The following is an 11383-nucleotide window of genomic DNA, read 5'->3' as shown; positions in this document are numbered from 1 at the left end:
GGGTAGAATGGGTGGTCTAGTTTGAGCTGTGCACCTCTGCCCCCTGGGGCCTGGTAGTCCGTACACCGCGCCCACGCAGTTCATTCTCCCTTCCTCGCGCCACCTGGACTGGAAGAGAACCCCACCTGGCAGCCTCCGTCATCCTCCGCTCCACTGCCTCTGCTTCTCCGCCGCGCCAGGGGGTCAAACTCCTCCAACCGATCAACGACGCGACGAAGAACACCCCGAACCCGAACCGGAACCATCCGAGGCCGCCGGAGGCCGGAGCAGAGCGCGCTCCAAGTTGAACCCCCCCCATCTCCTCTCGACGTCCAAAGCCGCAGGTAGGCCGCCGCATCCCTCCCTTGCCCTCCCCAATCCATCCATCTCCTTCGCCGCGCGTCTGCGCGCGGGATCGATCTCTCTCCGCTTCTGCTTCCCGGTCTGCGGAGATCCATCTACTCGGGCGGTTAGGGTCGCCCAGGGCATGGACGCCGCAGGCGTGTACGCTCGAACGGGAGCAATGCCAATGTTTTTTTTTTCCTTCGCGTCCGTGGCGGCGTCGATGCGGGGGCTTCCCTCGCGATCGGTGCTCGTGTCTGTTGGGAATGTTTGCGGATCACCGTGGATTTTGGGTGCCTGCGATTGGAGGAGCGGGGTGTGGGCGCCTCGGCTGCAGCTTGCTGGTTTCTCTAGCGGATCAACTGCAATGCTCGTGCTCTGTTTGAACGACGCTGTCAGGGCTCTGTTTTTTTTTTGCTAGTTTCGTGATCCAAGCTCGTGTTGGTTGATTAGGACGGAAATGTATGCCGTCGGCGATTCAAGCAAGTCGTCAACCTCCTGCTTCTCGAATTTGATTTTGGGATTGTTATATGTGCTGTTACTCTGTTGTATAGTTTATTTAGATCCCATGTGCTTCAATGAGCCTTTCATTGCATAGTGTAAATTTCGGTTTGTTTCGTCCGCAATGAGTTTACGGATTGGGTGTATTTCCAAATAGCTTGAACTGGATCTAGGTCTTGTTGCTATCATGATTATACATTTAGTCATATATTCTGGTGTTTTCAGTTTTGTAAACTACCAATGCATTCGCTAATGCAGGATTTATACTGTACGTTGCCAACTTACTGAATACAGCCGATTATGAAGTGAAAAAATGAGCCAGTGTCAAGCTTTGCATGATCCATCTGCATGTTTCTTTGGTCTTCATTAGACAGAATGTCTGAATGTGGCATGCTTCTAGCAATTTAGTTACACAAGTGATGCAATTTGAGTTACTATCCACCAACCAAATTCAAATTGTGATTGTTTTTATAGGAGATTAGCATTATCTTACTGAACTCCTGCTGCGGATTAGCAGGTCCACTATAATCTTTATATGACCTTGTCTGGGATGGCTGTTGCTTTCAAAGCAAGTACGAGTTCTACCACACAGCAACATTGGCCGAGTCCAACAAAGGACCGGTGCCAATATGGTTTCACTCAGTTAAGCAGGCAAAAGTACAGGAAAAAATTTGCAGCACTGCATGTGACAGCTACATCAGGAAAGCTAGACCTAGATTTCACTGACCCTTCTTGGAACCAAAAGTACCAGGAAGACTGGAACAGGCGTTTTAGTTTGCCACACATCACTGATATATATGATTTGGAGCCAAGAAGAACTACATTCTCTTTGAAGAAAAACAGGTTCATTCCTGTCTGCTATATCTTTCTTTGACTTAACTGGTTTTGATATCTAAACCGATGAACTGTAGCTGGCTCCTTTGATTTCAACATCCCTTATTTTTTATGACAGAATTCCCCTGGGTGATGGTGATGGCTCATCAGCTGATATGTGGAACGGTTATGTAAATAAGAGTGATAGAGCCCTTCTGAAGGTCAATATTGAGCACATATGACAAGTATAACTTGTTAAGCACTTGCAGATGAATACATATAACGAGGCATGGTCTCGAGAAGAGGCTTTGTTTTTTCTTACTGGTGAATTTATCACTTATCATAGTGTGTTTATTTAGGTGATAAAGTATGCCTCTCCTACTTCTGCTGGAGCTTTGTGCATTGATCCTGATTGTAGCTGGGTGGAACACTGGTATGATCTCATGCAGCACATTAGTTATTGTTCTTTCTTCTGGAGGAGATGATTCACCTTTTTATGATAAAAGTATGAATGTTTCCCTGAAATACTCCAGTGTTGTTAACTTCTGTCAATATTCACCTCTCAGCATATCATGAGTAATACCTAATAGAGAACAATTGATAGTGTCTATATTCTTATTATTTGGTCTGGCTAATAAAAAAACTCAACCTGCTGGGGCGGGGGGTAACAGAGCCCCTTGGTATTGCATTAAGAAGATGGATACATAGCAGTACCTAGCCCATGTGAGAACGACCATGACTGGGGCCAGACCTTAGACATGTTCTTTGGCGTGGGACACACAAGGGAATTTTTTTAACCCCAGCCTGAGTACCTGAGGAGTGCTATTCAGACCACGTAACCAACTCAGCTAGAGGCCCTTTCGCTGGTCTGGCTAATCATACAGTGTTATTTTCTTATCATTAAGAAAATTGTTTAATTTTAAGAATGAGAAATGGATGAGAAAGTGATAGTTGCTTTCTGTAGGGTTCATCGTGCAGGTCCTCGTAAGGAGATATATTACGAACCTGAAGAAGTAAAGGCTGCCATTGTTACCTGTGGAGGGCTCTGCCCTGGTTTAAATGATGTCATTAGACAGGTATGATTGTTTTATAGTATTGCTCAAGTGATTTTGCACCATTTGCATTCTCAATATGCTCAGGTTCTTGATGAAATATCACACCAGGCATTTATGGATCACATACACTTGTTAAGGTTACAGAAGTACTGACCATGTTAGGAGCAATATACGTTTTATTATGATAATCCATTTGATCAGAGCTAGCGAGAAAAGTGGGAGGCCAAATGCAAATGAACTTAGTGTAATTTAGTATGATATGTTTTAATGCTTATGCATTGAACTTGTAGGTGTTTTTTTGAATTATGAATCCCTCACTTTCAAGTAAACGCTGAATAGAATAACCAGAGCCCTAGGTGGTATGTGACTATATTTACTTATATTTCCAGATAGTATTTACCTTGGAGATTTATGGGGTGAAGAATATTGTTGGAATCCCATTTGGTTATCGTGGATTTTTTGAGAAAGGCTTAAAAGAAATGTCGGTAAGGATGCTTTTCTATCTCAGGTGCTAAATAGTTCATGGTGTTGTTGAATCATTTTGGTGAGAATATTCAGCTTTCACGTGACGTGGTGGAAAACATAAATCTTTCTGGAGGAAGTTTCCTAGGAGTCTCTCGTGGAGGAGCTAAAACTAGTGAAATTGTAGATAGTATACAGGTAAGCAACCTGAATTGGAAGACACCATATTCCGTGTGGCAGCTTCAATATTGTTTACAAGATCGTCTTATGTTTGTAGGCCAGAAGAATTGACATGCTGTTTGTAATTGGTGGAAATGGTAGCCATGCAGGAGCTAATGCTATTCATGAGGAGGTATAACTCTCTTCTATTTCATACTTCTAGGACTTTGGAGCATGTTTCAATGTGGTAAATTTAGTTCATTTCACTATATCCCAGTAATCAGATTCATATATAGAGTATTACCTAATTGCTACCTATATACTATATATGCAAACATCTGGCTGACAACGCAGGCAAATGTCCACCCCTTGGGACTTTTTGCCTTTTTCAAGTTAAAAGTTAGCAAGTTTATTGAATTTTAAATTCAAGAAATTACTTTTGAACCCAATTCTATAGCTGAAATTATTGGTACTGAGTAAACCTGCTGTGAGAAGTGGGTGTATTTTCAGAACTTCCTGGTACTAAAACTATCTTCCGTTCTGTGTGCTACATTAGTTTGGATTCAGGAAGGTTGTAAATGAATCTACACTCAAAACACATATTGTGTATTCCATGGAGTGTTATTATTCATCTGTTGTTTATGTCTATATTTTTTTTTCTGGTTTGCAGTGTCGAAAGAGAAAACTGAAAGTTTCAGTTGTAGCAGTTCCAAAGACCATTGATAATGATATACTTTTTATGGATAAGACGTTTGGTTTTGATACAGCTGTGGAAGAAGCTCAGCGTGCTATCAATTCTGCCTATATAGAGGTAGGCTTCGATCCTCAATGTTAGTGCATTTGAAAATGATAGTGAAATGAAGTTGAATTCGACATACAGTCTGTACTTGCTTTACTTGATTTCTTGCTTATGTTTATAGGCACGTAGTGCATACCATGGAATTGGGTTGGTAAAATTAATGGGAAGAAGTAGTGGATTCATAGCCATGCATGCTTCTCTTTCCAGTGGACAGATTGATGTCTGCCTAATACCTGAGGTCTGTAAACACTAAATGCTAAGATGATGGACTTAAATTGTTTTTGCTTCACATGTACTGACAAAAGCTTACTGTATGAATGAAGGTATCCTTCACACTCGATGGAGAACATGGTGTCTTGCGACACCTTGAGCATTTACTTAATACAAAGGGATTTTGTGTGGTTTGTGTTGCTGAAGGTGCAGGGCAGGTAAGACAGCAACAGTGGCTAAACAGTTTATCCTTCTTGACTGCTTCTAATGCTCTAGTTTCATGGGTGAATAGTGAAAATTGGAAATGTATTTTGTACTCTTTGGACAGGATTTACTGCAAAAATCAAATGCAACTGATGCTTCAGGAAATGTGATACTTAGTGACTTTGGTGTCCACATGCAGCAGAAGGTATCTCTTGTTAAACCCCTTGTGAAATAGATTTTGTATATGGCATCTTTGAAGGTCATCGGTTGGTTGGGGGTGGCCGGGTGGGGCTCTGGTTTTTTGTGAAACCTAATCGAGGTTTTACTTCCTGCCTGGTTTCCCTGCTAAAAGAGCTTTATTTGAGGCTATTATATGTGTGGTTTATGCTGAATTGTTGTTGTCAACTTTCTTTTTTCATAACCTCGCAAAGAATGCTAAGTATAGATATTATTTTAGATTTACAAAGTGGAACCATATTGAAGATTATATTTATTAGTTATCTATTCCTGACTAGTACATAGTTTATGTAACTATGGTTTCCTACACCTAACTAAAAAGGAACCTGTAAAAGAATTCCTTGATTTGCTATAGAGAGAGTGTGCCTTCTTTGAACTGGCACACTGATGTGAGTTGACCCTTCCTGGTGCTCTAACCTTGCTCTTCTTTCATTTTTGTGGACATTCTTTTTCCACTTTACATATTATTCAGTGGCATTTGTATCACCTTACAGATCAAGAAGCATTTCAAGGACATCGGTGTTCCGGCTGATCTAAAATACATTGATCCAACATATATGGTTCGGGCCTGTCGGGCAAATGCATCTGATGCTATTCTCTGCACCGTACTTGGGCAAAATGCTGTAAGTTGATTTCTTTTCATAGTGTGCTGGTATTCATTTCAATGCAAGAGTAGGATTTTTACAGAAGAAAATTGTATGGATGTCGTATAGGTCCATGGAGCATTTGCTGGGTTCAGTGGCATCACGTCAGGTGTTTGCAACACACATTATGTGTACCTTCCCATCACAGAGGTCATTACAACACCAAAGCACGTTAACCCCAACAGCAGAATGTGGCACCGCTGCCTCACATCCACTGGCCAGCCAGACTTCCATTGACTCTACTTCATTAACACCTCTCAGCAAGGCACCAAGAGAATTGTTAATCCTGCAAGGGATTGCTAACAGGAAACTTGAATAAATCCGTCTTACGCAAAAAAAAAAATAGTGAGGTTGGAGGAGCTCATAGCGAAATTGCTGGAGCCACTCCCCAGGTCATTCTGACGCCGTTCTCTTGGTTTGCCCCATAAGTGAAAATAAAAATCTTATTGCTGCAAACGATTCTACAAAATCGCACCAGTACAAAACTGGCGTCAGCACTGAGATGTTTTATTGATGATGTACTCTGTATAATAGGTTATTGGATATTCTTACTAGGAAGTGCAGTGATCAGAGATGAGCTTTTGGTTGCAGCGTTTCGATGTTTGGTGGTGTCCGTCTCGGGAGGTCAAGTATTGTACTGTGAACTTGTAATTTCTCTTCTTAAATGTACGGGTAGAGCGAATAGCGCTCATGCCCGTAGAGTAGAAGAAAATAATAAATTCTGTCTTGGAAGTTGGAACTTAAGCCTGGGCCTGGCGCCAACACGTTGCAAGTTGCAATGGTAGAGCCATAAGCAGCCCTTTTTCTTCAGAATCATTCAGGAGTGCATGAGTAGACCTGGATTGTCCAAAAGATCTGCGCTTCTTGCTTACAGAAAGCTACTACCTTCATAACATTTTATATAAGGTTGTTCTAACTTTTCTAGATACTTAAAATTTGGAATGGAGGGAGTATCTAATAAGCTACACCCAACAGTGTTTTACAACTAGCCAGCAGTGTTTTAATGATCAGCCTCTCACAACAAACAAATCAACATCGGCATAAGCCGCTTTTACGGTCGGCTTGGGCACCTGTAAAGAAAGGTCCAAGCAAAAAACGTAGTGGTTGCAGCTATCACTAGCAAGCACGGTATCCTGGCTGATTCAGTGCTACCCCTACAACGAAAAATATGCACGCTAAACGTAGCCTTGCCGGAATTGCATGATTCATGCCATAAAGGTCAGTTTCATAAGCTGCAGAATTTTCCACTTGTTCTTGAGCACTAGAGTCCTGTTGCCATCACAACATAAAGGTTGGTTTAAGAATGACCTGTCATGTCACTTGTTTACAAGATGCTCCATGACTGCCTGATAGGGTGCACATGGTGCGCACAATTTTTTAGGTCTGTTTAGTTCGCACTAAAATCCAAAAAGTTTTCAAGATTCCTCATCATATCGAATCTTGCGGCATATGTATGAAGCACTAAATATAGACGGAAATAAAAACTAATTACACAGTTTGATTGTAAATCGCGAGACGAATCTTTTGACCCTAGTTAGTCTATGATTGAACAATATTTATCACAAACAAGCGAAAGTGCTACAGTAGTGAAATCTAAAAAAATTTCACATCTAAACAAGGCCTTAGTATCTGTACTTTTTGCTTACAGAAAGGTACACCCAAATCAATGATCAGAGATGAGCTTAGGTGCTGTTCCAATTTGGTTGCAGCGTTTTGATGTTTGTGGTGTTCATCTCGTGGGGTCCAGTATTGTGAACATGTAATTCTCTTCTTGAATGTATGGTACAGCAAATAGAGCTCATGACCATAGATTCAAAGAAAACAAACATTTCTGGCTTCGAAGTTATGCCTGGCGCCAGCATGTTTCAAGTTGCAACAGTAGAGCAGTAAACAGCCCTTTTTTCTTCAGGATCATTCAGGTGTAGATAAATATACCTGGGTTGTCCAAAAAACCTTGTATTTCTTGCTTACAGAAAGCTACTCTACTTAATAAATTACACTCGAATCAGTACGGACCGTAGAGAAATTTTCTAAGATACAAGCTTTTGAATAGAGTACACAACCAACGAAGAATTCCAAAAATTTGTCACCGACATTATGTGGTTGCAGGCTTTGCAGCGATCACCACCAAGTACGGTATCCTGGCTGCTTCAGTGCTACCCCTACAAGGGCTGACCATTTTCCTTGCCACAGGATGACTCCTAAGGTAATTCTTGATCGTCGGGTAAGGTTGGGTTGCAGAATTCCTCATGTTAGAACCTCGGAAACGTGCTTGCTTCAAGCTACAGCTGTCTGATTCCCACCAACCCAGTACTGCTTCACAGCATATAAGATCTTCTCACGCACGAGGGGGCCATCCTCGTGATCAACCATCTTCGTGTTCCACCTCATACCCAGAGCGAGGCTGTTCACCTTAGTCAGGATGTCAACATCATCCCGTATTATGACAGCACCTTCAGGCCTCAAGATGCGGTCCATCTCCAGGAGAATATCTTCCATGCTGCACCTGTTGGTAGTTTCAATCAGTAACAATGCAAGCTATGAATTCACTACAAAAGACGAGAGTAGCTTACTTGTTTTTATACAAGGTGAAAAGACCGCTAGCATGGATAAGATCATATGTCCTTGGATAAGTAGAGAAAGCTTCACACCTGCAATAGGGCAGTGTCAAATTGTAAGTTCATGATCACTAGTACACTACTTTTGTGAGCACACGATTCAAGTGTAAAATGTCAAACCAGTCATGATATATGCCGATCAATCCTCGCTCATACACAGCCCCCAGGGTGGGCATCTTTGCGATGGTCGGCACAACATTCATCACCCAAGATTTTGGGGACTCTATTGCTGCAGCGAATCCCCCGAATCCTGCATTCATGTCCATAATATTCCTGTATCTACCAGTAAGCAGATATTTGTTCACACTGCTGTAAGCCTTCACATGCTTCTTCCACATTTTATTGTCTTTCTGAAAGGCCTGAGACGAAACCCCTGGGATCAAACCATTAGCAATTCTTGGAGGAACTGCATTGAGCCTGGCTGGGAAGGGTTTGATTGCTCCTCCAGCTACTTCACTTTCATCTTTTACATCTGGAAGGGGTGTCACACAGGCCTTCATCTTCTTGTACCTGATGAAGTAGCAGTAGTTTGTAAGAATTTGGAACAAAAAAGAACCATACAAACCAAAGCACTCTGTTCAAATGACTGCTCTTATTAACAAGATTACATGAACAGCATACCAGACATCATCTGGGTTTGTTGATTCACACATCTGCACAGTTGATTCTTCTTGCCTAGAAGGGCAAGACTCAGTATTCACCCTTTTCCTCCATATTGCCATCTCACCCTTCTCTGAGACCTTTTCCCAACATAGAAGATCAGCAATTTCCTCTATTCTGTTCTGCTCTGCTTCAAGATCCTTCTTTGTGCGTTGCCAACCCTTGTAGTTCACCTTCCAATTAATTGGAGGACCAGACAGCACCCAGTAGCCACCAGGCCTTAGAACCCTATCAACTTCCATCATGTACATTCCATCTGCGAAAATGTGAAAAATGATTTCAGGTTGTAAAATGACTTGCATCAATCAAACATAAATGAATGTTCTAAGTATCAATGATAGTTACAATCCCTGAAAATTTTTACTTTGATGCAGAATATAAGAGGTTACATGATTAAGCTCACCGTTTGCTCCCCATGGAATCAAGCACCTGGAACAATGGGCCATGTCAAAGGCCCTCGATGGATAGGGAAGTTTTATTGTACCAAGGACACCAATAACAGCTGGGACACCTCTCTCCAGAGCAAACTGCACTTGTGCCTCGTGTGAATCTCTTGGCGCAAACGACATGGCCAAGACATTCCTCTTCAACAAATAAGCTCCCCAGCTAGCCACCTGAAACAGTTATGGTGTGTTAAGACATGAACTCGAATTAGAAACAAGCAATATGCAGTTTGGCATTTCCTCTTACCCCGCAACCAGTGTCAAGCGCAGTCCTGACAGTTCCATTGGCGATCGGAATGACTGATGCAAGCTGATCAATATACTTATCTGCTCCTTGTGGGAATTGTGTCCCTCCACCAGGGAATCTGAACACGTTACCCTCATACTGAACCCAGTTCTGGATGGCTTTCTCGACCGTCAAGCTCTTATACGGGCAATTCGCAAAAGGGACATAGTCCCTGCTCTTGGGCCACGGGAACGGAGCCACATAACCCTTTGGGGGTGGGATAAGACAGTGCAGCTTCTCCTTCTGCGCCGGGCAGTGCCGCTCTCTGTAGTTCATGTTGTCCCGAGGGAACTTCATCGCCCTGTTCTGGTCTTGGCAGGGGGTGTAATCCGTGTAGCGATCAGCGCACGGCTTGAACTTCTTCGCCGGCGAAACAACAAGATCGCTAGAGCTGCTGTCACTGGCAGGTTTAGAATGGTGGGTGTCGAAGCTAAGGTTGGGCAAGACGGTGCAGTCGGTGCGCTTCGTGACCTCCAGCGCGATGCTGTCCCCCTTGCCGAACCCGCTCTTCTGCCACGCCCCGAGGATGTAGAAGAAGCAGCACATGCCAATCACTATGCACAGGAACACCGTGCTCCTTGTCCGGTTTTCGCCGGAGCTCGCCTTCAAAGCCATGGCTTACTTACCTGAGGAATTAGACAGTCCCAAAAACATGAACTTTTTGCAATGTTTAGTAATCCTTATTGGGAATGTGCATAGGAACAGAATGCCATGGCTCAGGGGGCGGATCTTTGCAAAACAAATCTTAATGTACATGCATATATACTTGTAATTAGATCGGATCCGGATACAGTAGTAGTAAAGTTAGCGTCTGGGTGCTCGGTTCCGCACGGCAGGAACGGAAGACCAAGGGGTGGCGTACGTACCTGGTGGTGGTTGCCGCCGGCGAAGGGCCCGAAGAAGACCTGGGCACCTGGCGCAGGGCGGCAGCGACGGCCCGCCCAGTCGCCGCCGACAGAAAGAGAGGGAGGTGAGGCACGCTGGGTAAAGGGGAGGAAGGGGTTAATGGAAGAAGAATAGATAGAGCGGAGTATGTTGGGCTATTTGAGGTTTTGCCGGCTTCGGCTCCCCACCGGCCACCGCTGTATGATGGGTTGGCCGTATTAGCTAAAGCACCCGTACTGGAGATATTTTATTTATTTGTTATTATCGAAGATTGAGCGGGAACAAACATTCGGCCTGATGACCAATTGACTCATAATAAATTTATTATATTTATATATTTAATATTGAAAAAAGTATTTCTCTCACATTTTTTCCTTCACTTTTTCATCAGGCAATACATCTCATGATGGTTCACTCTCCTCTCTACATTTCACTGTCGCCATCCGTATGTTTTGAACCCAAATCCAATGAGTGTGTTTCGGCCACCTAAACCTCTGACCTTAAACCTTAAGTCAAAATTTCTCTCTATATTTGTATATTTCACTTTCGGCATCTGTGTGTTTTGAGTCTAAATCCAATGAGTGTGTTTTGACCACCTAAACTTCTAACCCTATACTCTAAGTCAAACTCTATAACTATAGTATACTCCCTCTATTGTTGAAAATTTCAATTCCTAGAATCAAATTTTTAAAAGTTTGACCAACTTTATAGAAAAGAACATAAATATTTATGATATAAAATAAGTATCTTATAAAAAATATATTCTATGATAAATTTAATAGAACTAATTTGGTAGTATAAAACATAGTGTTTTTTTAGAAATTCGGCCAAAATTTAAAAGTTTGACTTAAGATAACTATAGAAATTAAAGCTTTTAGGGATAGAGGGAGTAGTTTATTGTAGTATGAACTAGAGAAAGAAAAAAGCTACATCGAACACACCACGTCGAATATAAAACCACATTTACAATAAAAAACTATCATAATCCAAATTCAACAAGGAACTTAAACCATGTTTGGAAGAATACATGTAGCCATGTTACAGGATTCAATCCCAAGAACACCCTCAATAACAAAGCCAATTCGC

The 11383-nt window shown here is 42.4% G+C and overlaps 2 protein-coding genes across 4 annotated transcripts; one reads left to right on the top strand and one right to left on the bottom strand.

Moving 5' to 3' along the window:
* LOC8070625 (ATP-dependent 6-phosphofructokinase 5, chloroplastic) lies at positions 146–6221 on the top strand. 3 transcript variants are annotated; one of them, XM_021454855.1, is made up of 14 exons: positions 146–323; positions 1297–1665; positions 1775–1856; positions 1995–2068; positions 2600–2711; positions 3080–3175; positions 3249–3350; positions 3430–3504; positions 3982–4122; positions 4232–4348; positions 4434–4538; positions 4649–4729; positions 5256–5384; positions 5475–6221. In XM_021454855.1, exons 2-14 carry the CDS (start codon positions 1358–1360, stop codon positions 5640–5642), a joined length of 1590 nt encoding a protein of 529 aa, XP_021310530.1. In that variant the 5' UTR covers positions 146–323; positions 1297–1357; the 3' UTR covers positions 5643–6221. The 3 variants fall into 3 exon arrangements, with proteins under 3 accessions (XP_021310530.1, XP_002462379.1, XP_021310529.1); XM_002462334.2 differs by having other exon boundaries at positions 147–323; positions 1340–1665; XM_021454854.1 differs by having other exon boundaries at positions 147–323; positions 1337–1665.
* LOC8070624 (probable methyltransferase PMT2) lies at positions 7285–10440 on the bottom strand. Its single transcript, XM_002460166.2, has 7 exons — positions 10279–10440; positions 9374–10038; positions 9087–9297; positions 8645–8939; positions 8144–8533; positions 7979–8056; positions 7285–7911 (listed from the first exon to the last, which is right to left on the bottom strand). The coding sequence occupies exons 2-7, from the start codon at positions 10025–10027 to the stop codon at positions 7683–7685; spliced, it is 1857 nt and encodes a 618-aa protein (XP_002460211.1). The 5' UTR covers positions 10028–10038; positions 10279–10440; the 3' UTR covers positions 7285–7682.

Source organism: Sorghum bicolor, chromosome 2, assembly GCF_000003195.3.
Source record: "Sorghum bicolor cultivar BTx623 chromosome 2, Sorghum_bicolor_NCBIv3, whole genome shotgun sequence".
Classification (NCBI taxonomy): domain Eukaryota; kingdom Viridiplantae; phylum Streptophyta; class Magnoliopsida; order Poales; family Poaceae; genus Sorghum; species Sorghum bicolor.
Note: the sequence above shows the minus strand (reverse complement) of the source record. Positions and strands in the feature narration are given on the sequence as shown.

Bases quoted from the DNA above. Each gene is read 5' to 3' on its own strand.
- LOC8070624 (XM_002460166.2), bottom strand. From the start codon at position 10,027: ATGGCTTTGAAGGCGAGCTCCGGCGAAAACCGGACAAGGAGCACGGTG. The intron at 8,534-8,644 runs GTATGCTGTTCA...CTACTTCATCAG, and splicing joins ACAAACCCAGATGATGTCTG to GTACAAGAAGATGAAGGCCT. The intron at 8,057-8,143 runs GTTTGACATTTT...GCCCTATTGCAG, and splicing joins ATCGGCATATATCATGACTG to GTGTGAAGCTTTCTCTACTT.
- LOC8070625 (XM_021454855.1), top strand. From the start codon at position 1,358: ATGACCTTGTCTGGGATGGCTGTTGCTTTCAAAGCAAGTACGAGTTCT. The intron at 1,857-1,994 runs GTCAATATTGAG...GTGTTTATTTAG, and splicing joins GTGATAGAGCCCTTCTGAAG to GTGATAAAGTATGCCTCTCC. The intron at 3,351-3,429 runs GTAAGCAACCTG...TTATGTTTGTAG, and splicing joins AAATTGTAGATAGTATACAG to GCCAGAAGAATTGACATGCT.